The 23,925-nt window shown below is 40.6% G+C and overlaps 1 protein-coding gene and 1 long non-coding RNA gene across 2 annotated transcripts; one reads left to right on the top strand and one right to left on the bottom strand.

The window, feature by feature from the left end:
• Positions 1-3,510: 3,510 nt before the first annotated feature.
• On the bottom strand, positions 3,511-17,597 carry rnf166 (ring finger protein 166). Its single transcript, XM_010750953.3, has 6 exons — positions 15,864-17,597; positions 12,835-12,991; positions 11,902-12,014; positions 10,472-10,586; positions 9,516-9,623; positions 3,511-8,258 (listed from the first exon to the last, which is right to left on the bottom strand). Exons 1-6 carry the CDS (start codon positions 16,052-16,054, stop codon positions 8,193-8,195), a joined length of 750 nt encoding a protein of 249 aa, XP_010749255.1. The 5' UTR covers positions 16,055-17,597; the 3' UTR covers positions 3,511-8,192.
• A 4,895-nt stretch (positions 17,598-22,492) lies between these two features.
• On the top strand, positions 22,493-23,409 carry LOC113744816 (uncharacterized). The gene is made up of 3 exons (XR_003461854.1): positions 22,493-22,590; positions 22,679-22,749; positions 23,009-23,409. It is a non-coding gene; the product is annotated as an uncharacterized LOC113744816 (long non-coding RNA).
• Positions 23,410-23,925: the final 516 nt, after the last annotated feature.

Raw genomic sequence — 23,925 nt, 5'->3', positions numbered from 1 at the left:
ATTCATTATCAGTCAGTACAGTCTAGGCATACTGTATATTGGCATACAATAAGCAGTTTAATAAAAAAGATGATGCAGGTTTTTCCACCAGCAGCCAACATACGTGGCTGCTGTCACCATGCTGGAACACTTGCCCTGCCCTACACCTGTAGTACGAGTCTGAGCACCTGTTGTTTGCCCACCAGAATGGCTCTGTTATGATGTAATGGAATGCTATGAATAGGAACTGCCTGTGGAACAAGGTCTAAATATTCCCAACCAGTCAGCCAGGTTCATTTTCAATACACACAGATGCTATTCTGACTCCCTGCAGGCCTATAAATACATGGAAAGCTGTTATATTAGGCACAAGGGCAGCTCTCCATCTCACAGTAATACAAGACAGCACTGCCAGATTTAGCTGCTGTCAAGACATGAGGCCTATTATTAGGCTACAATATTAGGCCAACGGATACAGTAAAAAAAGGTGTCTGTTTTTATGTATGTGTGTGTGTGTGTGTGTGTGTGTGTGTGTGTGTGTGTGTGTGTGTGTGTGTGTGTGTGTGTGATAAGAGTGGGATACAATGGCAGTCAGATTAGGTCGTAATGTATTTTCCACAGTGTGTGAGTGTTTCCATGTAGCCGGTCACCGCAAGCCTCTGATGCTCTGCAAATGACACTGTTACCATGACATCTGCTAATGTGTGGAATAGGGTGTGATACGTGTATGTGTGTGTGTTTGTGTGTACGCTAATTAGAGTTGAAGGATGGAGAAGGTCAGATGCTGTGGTGCAGTCAGATGAGGGGAAGCAGAAGGAGTATTTAAGGTTGTGTTTAAGGATTTATGACATGAAGGCCGGCCATTAAAATGACATTTTAAAAATACAGGTAAATAATTAAGAAAACAGAAATACAAATATTCAAGGTCAGCCTGAAACTTTATTATTTTTCCTTGTTCTTTGTCTCAAGGTAAGTCTTTACATAGTTAAGTATTATTGGCATGTTATTGAGTAATACAAGTTCAAAGAGAAATAATAATTTCAAATAATATTGAAAAACTTTTAAAAATAGTATATTTCAGCCATAATTGTAACGATTTTCTTTGCCCCTTTTGACCCCTGATGTGATTACGACAGATTAACGTCATTATTGCAGCATTGTTGCAGAAACAACAACATTAGCTGAATTGGAATCATGCTAAACATTATGACATGTAACAAGGACAAATCATCTGACATCTGGGGATAGTGGGGGTCACAAATCACTGGTACCGTTGTTTTGGGGGTTGCGGGCTGACTTCTGAGCCTTTGTATGGGTCAAGGCCCAAAAACCCTAGGTCCTACATTTTCCATAATGCTAAAAGCATGTTTTCATTAGACATTAAAGGAAACCACTAATAGAAAAAAAAAATCCACATATTTTACTCCACATGGTGGAAGCAATGACAATAAAAAGAATGTACAGCGCATGTATGATGTCATCCACAGGTTTCTGAAGCACCAAGTTCAGAATATGTGGCTCTGGCCACCTCTTCCGCCTCCCAGCTAATCTAAAAAGCAGCAAAGACACGGATCATCAGAGGACAAAGAAGCCATCTGTGACTGAACCTACCTGTCAATCATAGTGTCCACACTCTTAATTCTGCATGACTTTAAGCCTTAATATCATTTGAACAGGTGAGTTGTATATAAATTCACCCTCAGTACAGTTTTTTGTACCAGGCTGTAAACATGTTAAACATTTCAATATGAAAAAAAACTCAAGTGGCTGCTTAAGGAAATACAGGTTTTGGTACTTCTGCTTCATTTCCAAGTCATGGACACTGTTGCTTGGGTGGAATTGAAAATGTAAAATGGAGCCCATGCTCAATGAATAATATCATCATGAGTGTGTGAAGTCAGGTTGATGCAGATAAAGTAGGAAAAGAACTGAGTGATTTTTGGTTCTGCGGAGTAAGAAGAGAGTGGTGGTGGTGGTGCAGAGGCAGACAGGCAGAGATGGAGCTGGATATATCTGTGCACTCGCTGTGGAAAAGCAGCTCAGTCAGGTGTTAACATTTCCAACTATGCCAAACCAAGCCATTACACCCCCGCCTCTTTTTCCACCACTACCAGAGGAGTGTGTGTGCGTGCGTGTGTGTGTACATATTGTGAACTCCTATACTCTTTAATTCATTCTACTCACCTCCATTGTGTTGGGGGGGAGGTAGACAGATATCTCTAAACTGTTACAACTATGTGAAGCTGTGTTTTTGGTCACATGACATATTAACATAGTGACCAAAGAGCACCAATGAGCTTCCTGTTTAGGCACGGGGATATCTTTACAATTAAAACATGCTGCTGCTTATTCTTTAGAGCACGTGATAAAAAAAACAACTACAACATATTCAGTGTTTGTCATTTTATTGAAGGGAAAAGAAAGACAATGCTACAAAACATCCTAAGAGTGTTCTGATAAAACCCCAAGCAGTGCAACAGCTGGAAAACCCAAACATCATCATCATCATCATTATCATCTCCAGCAGCAGATGTAGTCACTGTAAGCACTTCATACTGGTATTATTACTGTTTAGAAAGAATGCATATTGAAAACACTGAAGGCTTTGACTCATTCTCTTTCCACACTCTGAAATTCACTTCTGAGGGAGACGTTGAATCTGTTCAGCCTGAAGTCAGCGTGCTGATTTCATGCACTTCTGACAAGGTGATGCCAGATTTTTGAGTAATAATAATCTAAACCCTTTAGTGTGGTGTTTGTGTTTGAGGGTTGACCAATCTTAAGTCTTTCACGGGGCATCTTACTGTAGTGGTATATTTTCATAAATCTGGGGAAACCTGGGGAGTCAAACTCCAAAAAAAGTCCTACATTTCCCATAATTCAACTTGACAGAATCTCCCGAAGACAACGACTTTGATGACCCCACTTTGACACTCTCTGAATCCAACACTACATCAGGCTCATATTGTGAAGACTTGGCAAAGCTCCTCCAGAGTTAGAGCAGATAGATAAACAGCACGATGAATAAACTGACCTTCGTGTGTAAAATCTGTGAAATGCCCCTTTAAATCAGCTGGTAGGGCAAATTCAAGGCTGTCATATGGCTGTCAAGGTTCAGGCTAAAATGTCTGACTGAAAATCATCCATCATACACTCAGTTCAGTCTGGTCCAGTCAGTCCCTGAGTGTATGTCACTGTATTTAAAGGATAGGTTTGGATCTTTACTGTCCATCACAGTACAACACTCACATGTCCTTTACACTCAAAGAGTTTGTGGTCGCTGCAATCATTCCTCCTCTCTGTGCTGTAAGAATCAGGGACAATATGTTTAGCGTGTTCCCAGTTAGCATCCATGACTGCAGCAGCTATTAAAAATGATTTTCTTGTGAGCACAGAAAGCCCCCCGCAGCTGCCATGAAAAAAACATACAAGTGTAGATATTTGCATTATCAGAACTTGGTTTCATCCACTAGTCAACAATGTTTTCTTCTAGTTATCTCTACTGTAAACCTCTTTGTGTCCTTACTGTTATTACAGACATGTGTCATCCTCTCCTGTCTAGCCGTGACATTTAACCCATCAATATGTCAGAAAGTGGCGTTAAAGGCTGCTTAAAATATGAATATGGATCATTTTCCAAAAATGTTTTGTCCTAATCTAAACATGCAACATACTGTGGGAAAGACTCAAGGCCAGTCTTGAGTCTTCCACAGTATAGTTATTATTCACCAATGACATTTTAAATGATGTTCTTTTACTTCTTGAACAGAACCTAGAAGTTCTGCTTTCACATGGCCTCATGATACAAGCATGATTCGGCTAACTCACTCTGCTACAGCCTCACGTTAGTTTCTACTACATGTGTGTGTTTGCCGGGTAGTGTAATGCTACGTAGCCAGTATGGAGAGAAGAAATAATGACAGCGACCAATAACTACATTAACAGAGGGAGGCAGTGTGAGTTCTGAGTTCCTTTGTCCTTTCAGACACAACACAACAGCAGTATCACTGTGCTCTGACACCCATTCTGTCTAATGGCTTGTGCCACACCACAGCAATTTTTGAGCAAAGCACGGTGCAGAGCAAATCCCAGAGTTCAACCAGACTGAACCCGAGCACACTGCAAACCGCCTGTCTAAAAAGAGCAGCCTAAAATAACAGGAACCAATTCTTAAACCCAGTTTTCATGCACCTCAATGTTTGCATCACATACTGTTCACACAGTCTTTGCCGTCATTTAGAAAACCCCACAGGATTCTGTGTGTGTGCATGTGAGTGTGGAGCTACTGTAACGTGTCCGGCTACCTTTAAAGATCATCAGTGACGAGTAGGTTCACAAAAACAAACATTATTTACACGTCCTGGAAAACACATGAGTGGAGAGAGAAGCAGATAAAACATGGAGTCCACAAACAGAAGAAGTGAGCAGCTCTGCCACAGAGGTAAGAAGGTAACAAGCATTTAGAAAAGATTGCTATTATAACATGAATTTAACAACAACAAACAGAAGAGATGACTGTGTTTGTGTGAGGCGAGGGGGGCGACATCTACTCAAATATAAAAACAGCTTTGATTCATGGGAACATTTTTTTTTTTTTTGACTTTTTTATATTTTGAGTGAGATATGTAGGAAAATTTCTTTTTAGAGAGTTTGAACACAGGTTATATTATTATTCCTACATCCTGAAATAAAACACTTTTTTTTTCTTTAATATTGTTCAGACTGGACCTGAAGCTGATTTTGAGTAGTGGTGCATTGGACCCGTCACATCAGCCACTGTCCATCGTTCAAGCTGATTAAACACAGTTTTACAGGACGTAAAATGTGACTCATGTTCTCCTCTGTAGGATTCTTCTCACTGTGCTGTTGCATAAAGAACGTTCTCAAATTATTTGGACCACAAAGACAACACTGGAAGAAAAGACGTGGCACATGCTATTCATTTAAATGAAGTCACACAAACAAATCTAAGAACTTCAAAACCCCAACACCTCCTACACTTTTTTTTGTTTTAACAAAACTCAATGAAATTCAATTAATAGCAAAATCATTAAACAATTCTTAAGATTATACAAATAGAATTCCAACTATCTGTAAAAAACAGAGTGAATTAAAGTGCAAATGATGGATGCATCCTCCTGTGGAAACATGAACTCTTCTATGTTCTCCACAACAGAAAGCATGACTTCGATGCTTGATGGTATCAGCATGGCTCTGCACGTCTGGAGGAGGAGCGCCACCTACTGGTCAAACTATAGAAAACATTCTCTCGAGTCCTGTTTCCTGTGGGTGTGTGTATTCAAGTTTGATACCTTCAGTGTTCCAGAGTGTTTGCAGAGACATGTCTGATATTAGTCCAGTGGTTTTTCCAAAAATAGATCTTTTTATACTTGTATATCTTGGCAGATGAATCATAAAAATATTCCTTGTAGCGAGACGTGAAGAAGCAGAGAACAGTAACGTGGAGGTCAGATCCAGCACGTCCTTTCTTTATGGGTTTTCTTTCCAGCTAATATCCACGGATCATTCCGGTAGAAAAGAATAAGTGCAAATATTGACATGAATAAAAAAGAGTGGTGACAGGGCGCTCAGGCCTGTTATTGTAAATACTGACATACTATGGAGTTCATGGTGGTATTATGGGCATTGTGGGATGTAACAAACGAGCTGCAGTTTGATCAGTTCCAGCTGCACATGAAGCTTTGAAGTCTCTTCAGGTCTCTGAGGCTGGTGTGGACAGTGATGGATGGGCACAGATGAGATGTCACTCTCTGAAGCTTCCTTCAGGTGTCGCCGTGTCAGAATTATTCTGGCTGAAATACCAATTCATTATCGGGACGTTTGAAACTAAGTTCGGCGTCACAGTAAAGAGGAGAGGCCGCTGACCGGGAGCACACTCAGCTTTTCCCACAGGTTTGGATGTCAGCTGGCTGTCTGTCTCTGACAGCTCTGTTACATTCAACACTTCCATATTTGGCTCTTTCCGGAGGGTCACTCTACCAAAGAGTCCAGCTGGTCTGTAATCCAGTTGACAGACCATGATGTATTTTCAGCCACCGATGAACACGCTTTGAATTCAATCTTTCACAGCAGTGATGAGACAAACCTGCCATTCACTGACCTGAACACTGACCTGACACACTACCACCACTGTGCCCACCTGAAGCCTCCACAACACTTTTCACAGACAATCATGTCTAGAGATTACAGAGGGCCCGACAGAGTCCAACAGAGACGTGGACAGTGGACACAGTTTTGTATATACTGACACAGACACAGACAGTTCGCACAGACCCCTGTGGACGTGGGCAGCAAAGTTAACAAAGTGACCTGAAACTAAACTACAAACTTAAAGCAGGTGTGAAAAAACATTTGAGAAATAAAAACTCAGACTAGGATGTCTACTTGTGTGTATTATTGTAATACATGTTCTGAACTTTTTAAAGCTCGCCCCATATTATAAAAAGAACATCGAACTGACACTAATAAAGACAGACATGTTTAATGTAGCAGTGTGAAGGATTTAACAGCTTCTAGTGGCATCATTGCAGTTTGTGAAGAATGAGAAACTACGGTGAGCCACGAAATGTGAGAAAAATGCATATCGCTAATTTGAAGACAGAGCTTAGTTTGTCCCTTCTAATGAAAACAGTTTTTTTTTTATCATATCACATGTCTGCCACATTGTGTAAATAGAGCCATCTCAATCTCACACACTGAACCTTTAAACAATCAAAAATAAACTGAAATAAAAACAAAAAATGATGAAGAAATTTTCACTTCATTGCATGGATGTGTCCATATGAGGCTCCAAGTCTCTCCTAAATGGTGATGGAAATATTATGCTGATGTCATTTGTAACTTACTCAGCCATCAGTTCTTTCTGATGCAGCAGCAAACATGAAATATATGCTGCATATGTCTAATATATTTTGGAGAGGGACAGAGGCCTTCAGTTCCACAGTGCTGCGATACAGCAGTATGTGCAAAGCTGGCAGTAACAGGACTGAAAGGTGGAGGTCATTAGAAAGCCTCCATCAGTCATCTCAACACACCGATATCATGAACCTCCCCTAGGTTACCCTAGTGAGGCTGTGAGGGCAGATGATGGAAGGAGCGCAGGACATGAAAATCCAGCATTAGACTCTCCATGCATGATGCTTCTTCTCTCACCTCTACCCCACTCACAGGTTCCCAGCATTTCCCCAACACCCCTAAACCCTGCCCCCCAACCTGCAATGTACACACACAACGAATAACAAACGCCACAAACACATCACGTCAGAGACCTGTCCTGACCGTCAGTAACACCAAACTAAGGGTGACTCAGCATTTATAGCTGTAGTTTCTTTTCTGTAATTGTCGAGTCACCAGCACGTTAACGCTTGACTGCAGGAGAAACGAGGATGAGCGAACAGCTGGCTGACCTGAAGAAACTGACTGAGAGGTCACTGAGGTTTTATTTAAAAGCCTTTTTATGCAGACTTCTGTGCACATTTTTCAATACGTGTGTCATTCTGATTTTCCTTAACATGACGTGTATATCTCAGTTTGACAAGCTCACAGCAGACAAAGGGTTGCACACCTCCTGCTCTCATCTATCGACCATCCATGACCATCAAAAGATGTCTGCTAAGTGCAAATGGCACATACTGACTGATAGATGACAGAGCTATTGATTCACTTTGTTTTATATCGTTGTTTGTCTGCTTCCTAATTAGCTCTAGTGGGCTAGTTACTGTGTCACCACTCACTATATCTCAGACTAAGTTACTCATAGCGAGTGCCAGCAGTCAGTGACTAGTGGTCCAGGACCCGAACTGCTGACGGGGGTGTCAGGATTCTTCATATGTGCTGGTCCAGAGGGCAGCTGTCAGGTGAACTGCAGCTCAGTGGATGGACTCTGGGTTGAGACTTGTAAATTCAACGTGTGATTGTGTGTTTGTGTTTTTAGTTGATCCTCATACAGTCACTGGATACATTCCAAACCTACACGATGTTTTTGTCTTGAAAGCATCAAATTGAAATGATGCAGAGAACATAACCTCCAAACATAGAAAAACATCCTTGGCGTGAAAAGGGAGTGAGAGACTGTGTGAATCCCACGGGGCGGGTGTGTCTGTTGTGGCTGGATGCTACCTTCTGAGCCATGGAGGAAAAACAGCAGTGGTGGAGTTGGTGCTAACAGTGAGAGGATGGTGGTGGCGGTGGTGTCAGTTTTCAGCCAGTGACAGTGCCAGAGCTGCCTGCAGTGCTGCCTCTTCATCGATGCTGTAGTCCTGACAAAAGGCAAAAAACATCATCTGTACATTAAACTCTAACCCAATGAAAACACTCCACCATTCCCATTCTGTAACATTTATACCAGAAAATAACATTTCAAATCATCATGATGCTACACTGTGTGACAGCGGACTTACCTCCACCATCTGTCACACTATGGAGTTATTACATTTTCTGTGGTATCTTACCTGTCATGGGAAACCATTGTGTGGGAGGGGGCCACCCCACAATGTGGATCTTATAAATTATGCATATTATGACGTCATCGGTTCTATCTAGAGGATACCACATTAAAGGTAGAATGTGTTGATTACTATATATGATGATTGAGGGCCTCTATTTTCAGAATAAGGCAGACATAGAATATAATGTTCATACCTATGTTTTCATGCATGTATGATCACCTTTTGTTACCTAAGAATTTCCCTTTTATATCTACAGTGGGAGCTGGTCCTCTCACATGGAGGCTGTCATGTTAAAACACTGTTTCTACAGCAGCCCAGGACAGACAAAATAAACTCTGACTCTGCACGGGGACTTTGACGTGTCATTTCCTCTTTACAAGGTGAGGAGATTTCAATGCAGCGATCCTTCCACAAGATGCAACTGCAATCCTAAACATTGGACCTTTAATTTATGTTTCAATATTTTTTGTGAACAGTGTAGAATGATGATGCATTCATGTACCCTGGGAAATGTGTGTTTTTTGTAAGTAATCATGTTGTTTGGGACAGAACACTGTGGTGAGGATGGTGCGGTCCAGCTGCAACATACAGTGGAGGGAACCAGGGGACAGAGAGTGATGCACAGCAGCTGCAGCCAGGACTGATGCTGTTAACTTGATTTTGGGATGAGTCCATCTGTCCTCAGTTCTTATGTAAATAAATAATTTTTGTTTTGTTTGTTGCTTTTCACATTTCACATCCACCCATGGGAACCTACAACACAACCTCCTGAGTCTGCCTCCTTCTTTACAACCAGCTTTCTAGCAACAACTATCCTACACGCTGACTGTCATTCTCACTGTGCATCACATGAACCTGTTCTTTAATGTCATTTACTATGAAACATATGAGTGACCCTACACTTGATGATCATGAGTGTTTTCATCTTAATCCATAAAGTTTCGTTGAGCACACTGAAGCTCATCTCTCATCTAAACCACCTGACTTTTAGCTTTATTAAAATGATCGTTTGATCATTGAGTTTGAGCAGAAGTTGATACTTGACAGCAATGACAGCACTGGACTTACAACGAAGGTGTCATAAGAGAACTTATGTCTGTGGAGGAGATGCTGGAGGAAGTTGGAGCTCTTATAGCTGGGGTCTCCCCATGGCATGGCTGAACACACTGGACACACCTGGAGATACAAACACACAGCTCAGTTTAAGGTGTCCATGTGTATCAGACAGTAAACTGAATATAAGAGCAGGGTTTCAGCACGGTGCCTTATATCGATCCACACCAACTGCAGAACATATAAAATGGACTAATGCTGAGCTAGCCAACATCACACCCCAGCCGAGGAAGATGGCATTCATGTTTCCATCCTGTGCTGTCACGAGCCTCTCGTCCATGAGTGGATGCATGTTTCCTTCTGCGCAGTCATACGATTGGTGGGTGTAGTTCAGTAGAAAGAGTAGTTCCTGCATGAGTGCTCACAGCACGGTCTGTGGATTATCTCAAGTAACCTGCTCATGATTTTTTGCATCACTCCACAGATCCATCTCACAGTGAAAAGCCTTATGGGCTATGATATGTTTTATGTGTGTGATGATGTGTTTAGTTGATTACATGTGTGACCTGATGACTTTTCCAACCCCGTGCTTGTAGTTATGATATACAAGCGAGTGTTCCACGTGTGGGAAGCCTGACCTGCCACTAACTATTAATGTTCTCTCTGCTGCTGTCTGAATAACTGTCTGTATTTGTATATGAATAAATATGTCAAATCTGGAGCTGCAAAGCATCAAAGCAAACGCCGGCTAAGAATCTTAAATATGAACATATTTTGCTTTGTTTGCAGTTTTTTTTTGTTCACCACATAATTCTAAAATGCTGACATTCAAAGAAATGCAAAACAATGAATGGCAGAGTCGCACAGTATAAACATAAACAGACTTTATGTTTTTCAGCACACAGTTTTAGGATCACCTGAGTTAGTCTACATAATAATGCAATGTTGTGTATGACAGACGAGCCTCTTACCACTTTATTAGGGTCATTACGGTGGTTGTCCATACAGTGCTTCACCAGTTCCTGCTGGTCCAGATTTCTGGCCCCACAGAACGGACACACAAATGTGGACCGGTTTGGAATATTGCTTCATATAGGAGGACACACACACACACACACACACACACATTAAGAGACACACACACACAAACAGAAGGCATGAACAGCTTGTGGTATTAGATTCAATCCCTCCAACTGGTATTTTTATAGGTGCTGGCCTCTAATGACTCACTTTGTTTGTTTTATCAAATATTTGATGATTTGTACGAGAGCAGAGAGAGAAGGAATCTTTATATATAACTGATGTTCTCTCTCTCTCTGTCTGTCTGTCTCTTTCAGGGTCATGCCTAGTCAGGCACGGTATTGGTTGAAGATGCAGTCACATCTCCCTTTACTAAAAACTCTCTCTCTCTCCCTCCATCACCATCACCATTACCACCACCCTCTGTAAACTTACATGTCTCATTAATGCATGTTACTAACTAAACTTCTTCCCTGGAGTTTCTGTGCTCTGTCGTCCAGCAGGTTCTCATGGATCGTGGCTGCTGCTGTGGTCCTGCATGACGTCCACTACATATATTATTACTGTCATTATTGTTACCATATCTCCATTAAAGTTTATAGTTAGTTCATGATTTGCTGCTGCTGTGCATCTGTGTCTCTCTATCTCTATCACAGGTTCCACTGCTACTGTAATCATTTTATCATTCATTGTGATTCATTGTCATTTTATCATACATTGTAATTGTACAATATGTCTGTGTTGATTTGTTCTGTACACGTGACATCTATTGCACGTCTGTCCGTCCTGGGAGAGGGATCCCTCCTCTGTGGCTCTTCCTGAGGTTTCTTCCACCTTTTTTCCCTGTTAAAGTTTTTTTGTGGGCAAGTTTTTCCTCACTCGAACCGAGGGTCTAAGGACAGAGGGTGTCACTCCCTGTACAGATTGTAAAGCCCTCAGAGGAAAATGTACTTTGTGACTTTGGGCTATACAAAAATATCTGATTTGATTTGATTTGATGTTGAGGTTGGAACTTTACATAGACTCCACTATACTAATATAGGGTCGTCCTCCCATCTTTTGATTAGCCGGAAGGCGGCAGAGGCAGCACTGTCAAGATACTGGCTGCAACATCGAGTTTGACAACAGCTCTTTAGAAAAATATGAGTGACGGCCCAGATAGTTTGTCTATGTCTATCATGCAACCCAGTTCTGGAGGCTTTCTCTGAACTTAAAGGGGATCTTTTCTGACACTGGGAATTAAGATAACAATTTTAGAACAAGTTCCAGCTCCAACGAGGCTTATATAACACCTTTATGGCTGGGACTTATGGGAGCTGTAGTTGAATGTGCTTGTTGTATGAAAACATCCAGTCATCATGAACGTGGTGAGTGTGTGTACCTTGGTATAGGTTGGGAGGTGGGTACCACAGGGACAAACTTTGGACAGTTGGCTATCTGCTCCTGTACTTTAGAACAGGATGCAATGTGGGACCTCATCTTTACCAGAGCCACCTGTGAACACACACACACACACACACACACACACACACACACACACACACACAGAGTTATACCAGAATAACAGTTCTACTTCAGCCTCATTGGTTTTACACCAATCAGCTGTTCTGTTCATACATGTTCAACTAAACACGGTTTACATTCCTGTCATTGATTTCAAAGATCTGGATAATGTGCAAGCTGAGCAGACACAACGTATTCATCATTTAGCCTTTGTGTTATTTCATGACAATCAATGATGTGTTTTTATTTGATGAATTGATTTGGTAAAGTTGAGTTTCTCTGAAAAACAGTCCCCTCCAAAACAGTGAGGCCAATTCCTTTATTTCTGCTGTAGACTGAAAACATTTGGGTTTGACATCAAAAGATGAATATGAGACAATAGATCAACATTTCAGCTTTAATTTCCAGGTATTTACATCTTGATCTGACACACAATGTAGAAGATAGCACCTTTTATTTGAATCCACTCATTTTTCATGTGAGCAATAGTATTGTAATAGATATATCTAAAGTGGATTACAGTGAATAAAAGCTAATATTTACTTGCAAATGCCTTGTTTGCTATAACACTTAACAATAACAATCTGAGTGTGTATGTGGAAAAAACAAACGATTAAGAGGATGTGCTCTTAGGATTAAGTTGTAGCCAGATTCACTTCTGCCCACTCAACACTGGACCAATACTAAAGATCGTCGCCTCACTGTTTACATTTTCATGCCTGGATATTGGCCCAATGATATTATTCACACCCATAATGGAGCGTTATACCTGATGATTTTCTAACATGGGCAATAAATGGTCAATATCTACCTTCTTGCTACAGCCCCTGCAGGGTGCTTTGTATGAGGCCAGCTGCTTCTCCACACTGGAGGAGCGCTCCACTTTCTTGGGGTCAAAGGGCACACGACAGAGAGGGCAGAGGGGCGAGGTCACCTGAAGACATGGCTGCAGACACTCCCCACAGAACCTGGAACAGCAGACAAGCAAACCCAGGGGGAGTAACTCGCTGACCTCTACATTCTCATTGCTTTTTTTTTTTTTTTTTGCAGTTGGTTCATTGTTTAATGGAATTAGGAATTCTTGGTACTAAATGGTAATACAGACTTATGTGTTGTGTGTACATGATATGTATGTACTGATTTGTATTTAACACACAGTGGAGAGGGGAGTTGGTCAATGGCCAACTGTTCCGCTTTCTTTATTTGTGTGTGTGTGTGTGTGTGTGTGTGTGTGTATATGTGTGTGTGTGTGTAGGAGAGTAAAAAACGAGCATCTGTGTCCTGAACTTTCATCCATCCCCATCAGGAGTAAAAATAGCTGCATTTTTCCTTTAACTAGAAATAGAAGTGAAGCTAGCTGAGGTCTTGGCTCTTTGTTGTTCCTCTCAGCTCCACACTGAGACAGATCAGAGACGCACCTCTCCGGTTAACTCCTCTCAAGTTTAATTTGATATAAAGTAATGTGCCTGTGATGGTAAAAGCTTGTCATATCATTGTCCCATCAGTTTTCCTTCCTGTTTTCCTCATCCTCGTTCAGGTATTAATACTTTATGAGCACGTTAGAAAACAAGAAATGATACGCCGCTCACATGACAAAGATACAAGCTTCCTGTCCTCTGTTAAAGATGTTCTTGGTACTCTGGCCTGATCCTGTCATCAAAACTGATTTCTAATAGAGTCACTTCTAAAACATATACTGTATGACGTTTGCAGATTGTTTTTTTCTCTCTGAGCACTGCGTTCATCTGTACAGACCCGTGGAGGACAGGTCTGTGTGCAGCCCTCCTTCTCATCACTGAGGAGCTTCACTGGATCACAGCATCGAGACAGAGGTGTCCCACTAATGGGAGTCAAGCCCGGGTCTCTGCGGAGGTGGGCGGCAACTTAATTTCTGCCCCATCCGTCAAGGTGTCAAACAGCACATGCAGACAAATGTCTCTCTTACACCCAGCGTGTGACACGGTGATTGAGAGTTATCTGTTTTGAGGTGGTTGTAGTGAAATCATAAAAGAATACTGTGTAATATAGGTGTAGCTTATTGATTCATTAAATGACTTGGTAATGTATGATTTATGAGTATATAACATCCAGCTTTACAACACCTGCACCACCTGATCATGTTGTAGTCTCTGTTCATGTCTCATTTCTATTTGATTTAATTTATACCTTGCAGTTATTATTTATATCATGGTCACTTACCTTTGTAATATTATTTATATTATGGTCACCACTCTTGCAATAATATTATTATTTGTATCATGGTCACTAACCTTTGTAATATTATTTATATTATGGTCACTAACCTTTGTAATATTATTTATATTATGGTCACTACTCTTGCAATAATATTATTATTTGTATCATGGTCACTTACCTTTGTAATATTATTTATATTATGGTCTCTACTCTTGCAATAATATTATTATTTGTATCATGGTCACTTACCTTTGTAATATTATTTATATTATGGTCACTACTCTTGCAATAATATTATTATTTGTATCATGGTCACTTACCTTTGTAATATTATTTATATTATGGTCTCTACTCTTGCAATAATATTATTATTTGTATCATGGTCACTTACCTTTGTAATATTATTTATATTATGGTCTCTACTCTTGCAATAATATTATTATTTGTATCATGGTCACTTACCTTTGTAATATTATTTATATTATGGTCACTACTCGTGCAGTAATATTATTATTTGTATCATGGTCACTTTCACTATATTTATATTTATTTATATACACAATATTTCTTACACTATGGTCACTTTACATTACAATACTTTTATATATCATGCCACTTTTATCCTCAGTGTTGTCTGTTTTGAAGGTTGATTGTTTTTCCTGTTTATTGTGTAGGTTATAGATATTTCTCTCTGTTTATTGTTTTTTCTTTTTTTGCCTTTTCTACTTTTTCTAATTCTGTAGTGTGTGCTACACTTCCCTCTGCTGCTGTAACAAATACATTTCCCTGTGGTGGGATGAATAAAGTATATCTAATCTAATCTAATCTAATCTAATCTAATCTAATCTAATCTGTAGTGACATGACAACTCAAGCCATCAGCATCAAACTCAAGGGTCAGTAATAATAATTTATTCTTTCAGTTCTCATACAAAACGTTTTAAAGGCTTTATGTTTTATGAAAGACAAAATATGTTTTTCTTGTGTTAATGACAGTGGTGTACATCAGAGCTGTGGATTATTAAATAATCCATGGGAGACTTTGATCCCCTCAGGTGTGGATAGACTTCAGTTTATAATACAAATTAGAAAATGATCTCAGGTAACAGCCATAAGAAGCACGTAATTAATGTTTATCATATCGACTGAAATACAGATTCAGTTATGCCGAATAAAATATTCAAAAATTTAAAAGCTGCAGAGTTTGGTGGACAAACAGTGATCAGATAATGATGACAGGTCAGGTGACGTGTGAAGCTATGAACATACTGTGTGTGTGTGTGTGTAAAAGCAGCCCATCCAGTGTGTGATCACAAACATATCACCCATTATTCAGATTTTTTTACATGAACAAAGAACATAAATAACAGATTGTTGATCTGAATTTATTGAATTTGCATATCAAAGAATAGTGACCAATTTGTTTACATTTCACAATAAAACCAGTGCTCTCTGGTGTGTTTATTTCATTATTACACGCTTTATGATCATTAACCTCAAATCTGCTATTTATGATGAGGCTTTGCCAGCAGCGTTCATAACATGTAGTGATGAACATGACAATATCACATGAGAGCAGCTGGACCTTTAACTTTCTGCTCTGTCCACACACAACACACATCCAAACAACGAGCAGCTACTTTACGTGTGAGCACAGCTGGCGATGCTGACGGGTTTATGGTACACCTCCAGGCAGATGGGACAAGAGAACTGGCTCTCGATGCCCTCCGCCGGGGCTGCCAGCGAGCCCGAGCCGCTGTTGGGGGGCTGCTGCTGCTGCTGCTGCTGGCGGAGCTGTGTGCTCGCCGAGACAAAGCTCCGGAACATCGCCATCATGGAGCCGCAGACGCTCTGCAAATCGTCGACAACAGCTCGGTGCCCGCGAGAGGAAGCTGTTGTAGTGTTGTGACTGCGCTTAGCTAGTGCATCACCCGTACAGCAGTTTGAATATGTGTCGGACAAACATGGTGCTTTCTCAGTCTATTTCTCACAAAAGGCTCCTCGGTACACCGAAACATTACTTTCCCGTGGCTGGAGAAGACATGCCGGAGAAGTAAACACTGGGAGCAGGGCTCGTTGGCGGGTGTCGCCGCGGTGCTGCGGGGCTGACCTGGATACAAAGCGTCAATCTGTAAAGTGACGGAGCGCGGGGAACGCGGGCTCCGCGCGGGCAACGCGGGCTCCGCGCGGTTGTCAGATTAGCGCTCGTGGACTGACGCCAGTGGACGCTCGCGAACACCGAGAGCGGCTACAACAAAAGCCCTCCACGCGCTGAGCCTGCCGGACTTTGGAGTCCTACCGCTTGTTTCCTCACAGCACTCAATGTTTACAGAAGACTGCAATCCCAGAGGCCACCTCTGGCCTGGATAGTAACCGGACCGGGCCAAAAGTCCCGATAAACAGAGAAGAACCCTGGGATGCCGTTTGTTATGATGAAACGCGACAGAAAGCTACGAATGTACACAGAAAAGTATGGTAACACAACTGGATCAAATGTATGTTATTCATATAATGGCATTATGGTAGGCTGGCTCATTCATAAGAGCCAACACATAAGAACACATGTGGAACACATACAGACATATCATCGTTATTACACTGGATTTCTGTTTGTGTGTATGATCTACATATGAACATGAATGTCTGTGCTCCCTTTTCTCTTAAAGTAGTATCATTTATTCTTGACAATATTCAGAAAGAAGAAAATAAAATAAATACAAGCCAACATGTTGTGGATTTTTAGACCCAGTACTGGCAAGGATAAGTATTCATAGATTATAGATCAACCCTGTCATCTTTGACTCCACGCTCCCAGCGTGTAACCACAGGATGTGTTATTTCCAAGTGGAGCAAGATAACCTGGATGACATCTCCAGGGTTATTGTTATTAAAGAGTTTGAAACATACTGTTTTCAAAGTGTGAGTTCTGTGCAATAGGTTGGCAACACATATCCTGGCCTGTGTGATGGACAGAGGATGTGACCTCATGTCAGGCCAGCTGTTAGTATGTTTACACTGAATGAGGATTCTGGATTCTGTCCACCATCTCTTAGTTGTGTTACTAGTATGGACACGTGTATATTTTATTAAGACAGAAAGTCAGAAATGAGGCATAGCGTGAAGTGATGATGGTTCATTCAATAAAAGAGCAGGATGACAAGGAAGCGGAGGTAGAGGAGGGGAAACTGATACCTAGTCTCAGATCTGGTCATTTAAGATCACACAGTACAATACATCTAGATGATCAAGATCATCAGTTAATGAATTGCACAGATTCACAGTGTCAGATATGATGCTGAGAGACTGAGAGAAGAGACTTCTGAGCCAAAGACAGGCTTATTTCACTTAGGAATAATAGATACCTTCACACCAACACATGTCTATACTGTCTGATATATATCATGTATACATAGTGTATATGTTGTACATATGTTTGTGTTGATTTGTCCTGTACACGTGACATTCATTGCACGTCTGTCCGTCCTGGGAGAGGGATCCCTCCTCTGTGGCTCTTCCTGAGGTTTCTTCCACCTTTTTTCCCTGTTAAAGGTTTTTTGTGGGCAAGTTTTTCCTCACTCGAACCGAGGGTCTAAGGACAGAGGGTGTCACTCCCTGTACAGATTGTAAAGCCCTCAGAGGCAAATGTACTTTGTGACTTTGGGCTATACAAATAAAATTGATTTGATTTGATTTGATTTGATTTGTATTCTTTGCCACCACAATTACTCACATTTTTCAGATCTGGCTGTTTGTGTGTGTGTGTGTGTGTTTGTGTATAATGTTGACCACACGCTCGACACTGTTCATAATATATGTTGGTATATTCATCTAGCTGTCCATGCTGCTCATACTGTACATATTCATATACTGCATATATTGTATAGCATACTCAAATACATACCTGCACTATATTTATATATCCTGTTCATATGCACACACTCTGAACTTCTGGTTAGATGCTGCACTGCATTTGTTACTTTGTTCAGTGACAATGAAGGTGATAATAAAGTTCTTTAGTTTTAGTTTTTTATTATTGAGTGTGCCTGAAAGAGCACACTCTTTAAAACCTCTCGGGCTTGTCCTTCGTCTTCTGTTTCTTCCGTGGTTTTTTCGGTTCGCTACTCCTCCCAAAGTTTTTGTCGCACATACACAAAACAGGTATCAAAACGACCGGCTCGGCCGGGAATGGTGTGCTATGAGTATCGGCAAACGGTTTTGCCAAAAATCGCCAAAACCCACGGCAAAAAATGCATGGGTGTGTATTGCGAGAACTTTAATGCTAACATGTTAATGCTAACTGCTAACGCGTCAGCGCATCAACGCTAACATGCTAATGTTAACATCATAGACATATATACATAGACATATATACATATACATATATACATAGACATATATACATAGACGCCGCATTGAGCGCTGAATCGTACGTAAACGGCGCCGCCATATTGGTTCGGGCAGATCTGCCCGTAAACTAATACAAGGAAATGGACTGAACTTCATAAAGCGCCTTTCTACAAAGTTCTTTAAGTTAATGTCTCTTATACACCCATTCACACACACACTAATATATCTGGGAAACAAACAGGCACCAGAAACAACGTATGTAACTTTTAAAGTGATGATTATAAATGTTTACTCTTTATGTAAGCACCAGACCAACGTATGTATTTTTCTAATGCTGAGTGTTTACAGATACTAATGTGTGTAACACAGTTACTGTGATGATAAATATTGAAATATTTATATTTAACATTTAATCTGTGTCTATAATAACCAGATCCTGAAATGTAGATGTGACATGAGGGTTTTCTGACCCTCATGTCACATCTGATGTAATGTGACATTAACTTAAAGAACTTTGTAGAAAGGCGCTTTATGAAGTTCAGTCCATTTCCTTGTATTAGTTTATGGGCAGATCTGCCCGAACCAATATGGCGGCGCCGTTTACGTATCGCGACCAATGACCAACCCGCTCAATCGGCGTCTATGTATATATGTCTATGTTAACTGCTAATTTAACTGCTAGCGCATCAGCCTAACATGCCAATGATAACATGGTAATGCTAAATGCTAATGTTAACATGTTAATGTTAATTGCTAGCGCATCAGCGCTAACATGCTAATGATAATTGCTAATGTTAACATGCTACGTTAACATGCTATGTTAACATGCTATATTAACTGCTAGCGCATCAACGCTAACATGCCAATGTTAACATGTTAATGCTAAATAAAATATGATCCAGTTTCACCAGAACAGTCAAATAGTTGTGATGTGTGACTCGTGCTGTAAAGCGTTACGCACTTCTCCCGACCCGAAACCCAAAGTTACATAGTGTGAGAACAGACTACGAATGACAGAGGCTGGGACTACTCAAACCACCCATCCCCTATCCCCTGGTTGCTAGTGTTGTGTCTCATGTGTTAGAGTGTACTGTTATGTGCTATAACTGCTGAGGTGTTTTTGTCCTGCCCCCAGATTGTTCTCCTGACTCAGGAGTACAGTCTGTGGGTTGTTCTTTTTTTTCTCCTCCCCTCTCCCCATGTTGTATCCCCTTTTCTTCTTCTTCCTTTGGCTACCAGACCCTGTCCTGTCTCCCCCACTTGTCTTATTACATGTATTACTGTATGGACAGACTGGTTTGAAATTTCGTTGTACTGTACTTGTACTGTTACAATGACAAAATAAAGCCCCTGATTGATTGATTGAATTAAAATGCTAATGTTAACATGCTATTGTTAATTGCTAGCACATCAGCGGTAACATGCTAAATGCTAACATGCTAATGTTAACCTGCTAATGTTAATAGCTAGTGCGTCAGCGCATCAGCGTTAGCACCCTATTGTTAACATGTTAATGCTAACATGCTAATGTTAACATGCTAATGGTAACATGCTAATGTTAATTAGCATTAGTCACTAAGAATTAAATACATGTTAATGCTAACTGTTAATGCTCCTGTGTCTAAACAAACATGTTAAAAATGACTATTTGAGGTGTGCTTTTTGAATACAGACCCCCAGCAACAGCCCACTCAGTCTCAAAATTTCTGCAGGAATTTTCTAGTACTGAATTTGCTGAGCAGTGTCAGTAATAATGCATGGGGGCGACGGGGCCAGAGTCAGGCACAATTTTTTTATTATTGTCATTATTGTTTTCTCATCGTCAGATAAAAGCAGGTAGAGAGGAGCAGTAATAATAATAATAACAACAACAACAACAACAATAATAATAATAAACAGCGTGCAGCTTTGGGGTTCCTGTCCAAAGCCGGACGAGAGAACTGTTTGAGGTGAGTATAGGTTAACAATACAGGGCAAAGCCCACCATCATAAATGCTACATAACACTTTCAGTATCATAAACAGTCACAATAAACGGCCGCTGTCGGGGTCGTGACAGTTAGCCTGTGACGTGTTCGTGACACAGAGTTATTCTGAGGTAAGCTAGAGTTGGCTAGTGTTGTACTGAGCAAATAAAACATCTATGTACTGCCTATCTATAGTGTTGCGATTGTGTCATATCCTGTTCCTGTGAGCACAGTTTTACTCTGCAGCTCATCTCTACCTTGGCATACCTTTGGCATTAGGAGGTAACATGTTAGCGCCCTGTTGGAGGCCGTTTGAGAACAAGCGTCTTTGTTCATTTCATGAACATTTAAGGGAGTGACTCCCATGGCCTTGGGCCTGTAAATATAGGGGGTCTAAGTAATGCAGAGTTTAAGTCAGCTATTCATATTTCAAGTTTGACAAATAACAGTTTCTATATAGTGCTAATAATTTGAAGGAAAGCACCCATAGATGTGTATATTCTCTGGGTTATGTACATGTCTAATGCAGGTACAGTCTTTTAAACTCCCATCTTTCAATTAGAGTGAGATCCACTTTGAAGTGCAGCTTCGCAGACATAAAAACTTACATGAGCTTAAGCTTTAGCTTATTCCAATGGGAGAGAAGGTGCTTGTAGCATGAAGAACGACTATTATTATGCACGATGAGTTTTGATCACATTGGTTTTAGCGTTCTTTCAAACGTAAAAAAAAAAAAAGAAAGACAAAAGCTTGTGACTTGTGTAAGTAGTCTAGCTTCACTGGCTGAGTTGAGGATTTGACTTTAAAATGAGGACAGACTACAAAAATGAGCAAACAGCAGCATTCAGTATAACAAAGAAGACAGATGACAAAAAGACACCGATGATATATTGTCCTAAGCTTGTTCTGCTAATATAAAAAGGTATAAATAACACATCCTGGTTTTTGGTTAAACACAGTTGAGATGAAGAAAATCAAGATGAAGAAAACAAAGTTATGTTAAGACAACTCTTCACTGTCTTTATCCACCACTTTTTTTTTCTTCTTTTTTTTGGGATTACCTGAGATTCCAGTTGTCCCTCAGGGCTTTTACGGATCTGATAGCAAGAACACTCGTCGACTGATCGACTGATTGAGGTTAGTGTCTTACGAACCAGATGGAGTCGAGAGACATTCAAAGCGAGCAGAGGGATTTTTTCCAATCACCACAAACTAGATCCATGATGCCGCACTTTATCCCTACACCCGAACACACCTCACCTGCAGGCTCAGCACGTTCATGTCACCACAGTCCATCAAACAGCCGCTCTTTAAAAAAGGCTTAAACAAGGCGTGTAGCTAAGAAAGAAAAGGCGTAGCTTAAGCAGGATTACTGTTGATAAATAGACAGTGGAGGAGCATCAGCAGAGGTCCTCACTATAAAGGAACAGATTAATGGATGCATTGAATGGATTCATTTCTGAAATTCAAGCATTGCACGCTTAAACATGTTCCTAAGCCTATAAATATGAAGATCCTCCTATGAAAACTGAAATTTATATATCCAGGTAAAGATCAGAGCGACCGTTTCTTTTCTCCTCTCAATTTCATCCAGCCCTCTCTCTCCCTCACCCTCTGAGTTGCCCTATCCTGTCCACTGCATCTCTCTCTCACACACACAGACACATCATCTTCACCTCTACTGTATTGTCCTTGGGTCTAAACTAGCTCATAAGGATCAGCACTACAGCAGAATTGCGTAATCCGGGGGGGCATTGCTGGTGAGTTTTGTCTGAGGGTCTGTGTGGTCTTATTACTGTGAGTGCTCAGACTGCACGCTATACTTACAGCAATACAGTTGTGAATGACACTGAATTGGTTGTGACTTTGGATGCCATCTAGTGGCTAATTTGTTGAGAGCGAGGTAGTGGGAAAGGACTATTAAGCCCCATAAGCTCCACCTGTGCACTTCTTCACCTGTGCACCTCCTCACCTGTGCTCATCTACATTGTCTTTTGTCTTTTCGGTTTTGTCTTTGCGGCTGTGTGTGGTTTTTGTGTGTTCGTTTGTTTTATCCATGGTGAGTAGGTTTTGTCTGAATTATGTATTGTAATTATATAAATTTTTTATGTCAGTCTGGTCTGTTTAAGTTTGTTTATTGTTATTAGGAGGCAGACGGTTCCCAGACGGCACCTTCAACGTTGTAAATATACTAGCTCCCTTGGTATAGTGGAACGAGGTATGTGGACCTCAGTTTGTTTGTGATTTCCTTTGTCCTTGGGATGTTTGAATTTGTTTTATTTGTGGGATGCCGCCTGCATTAATGAATTGAGTTTTAACATTAATTGTGACTATTGTTTGATAAATGTATCTTTTTAATTGTCTTTGAATAGGAGATAATTTTGTTGACGATTGTGAATTATATTAGGTTTGTAAATTAAGTGTTTCATTCATGAATTTGATTTGATCTTTTTTTTTTATCTATTTCTTTTCTATAGTTTTCACAGTGCTACGGCGATAAATAAAACTTAAAGCACCCGTTGAATCTCTCCGCCTCATTATTCGGCACCAAGGGTCCGCTACAGTGAAAACTCGACCATCACGTCCGAGCCAGTCTCCTTCGTCATCTGACGTCAGCAACCGATGCAGCAGCCTACAACTTTGGCAATGGACAATATCAGTAAAGCAACAGTGCCCAACTTTTAAGGTACAGCCAAAAATGCAGTGAGAGACATTGGACTGAAACAATAAAGAAAATGGAGCAACGCACTGCATGTCGCCTTTTGAGTTGAATATTGAGAAATAAACCTATAGTTACTTAGCAAGGGTTTAAGAGTTGAATGTCTGATAAATGTTATCCTTGAATGGTACATTTACAATGTCTTCTTAAATGAAAAGGTTGAAAGTGTCAAGTGCAATATAACCCTTTTATGCTCATAGCAATGGTGTGTTCATTTGGTCATAGTTTATGATATACCTTTGTGAATGTATGAAGGGATCACTTTGAACCATAGTTCATGAACCTTTTTTAATAAGATAAGCATTCAAAATGTCACTTAAATCACAAGGGATGGATAACGTCAAGGGTCAATCATCCAGGTCAAGCTCCCGAGAAAGAACTTTAACAGACAAGGGCAGAGAGCTGCGGGAAGAGTGGGCTAAACAACATGTGAAAAAATTCAGTAAGGCATACAACTCTTGGAAGCAAACAGCAAAGGACTCCAGAACAAAACTGAAAGCATTTTGTACACTGGACGACCTTGATAATATTTAACGAAACATAAAAATCGAATATGACAGAGTGTGTGAACTATATGAACCTATCAGACGTAACTGTATTTCCACCCCAGAAATCACAAAAAAAATGGATGCCTGTATCTCCCTCACAGCCGAGATCTGTGGCCTTGTGTGTAAA

The sequence above is a fragment of the Larimichthys crocea genome, unplaced genomic scaffold (genome assembly GCF_000972845.2).
Source record: "Larimichthys crocea isolate SSNF unplaced genomic scaffold, L_crocea_2.0 scaffold220, whole genome shotgun sequence".
NCBI lineage: Eukaryota > Metazoa > Chordata > Actinopteri > Sciaenidae > Larimichthys > Larimichthys crocea.
This window is presented reverse-complemented; position numbering and strand designations above follow the sequence as displayed.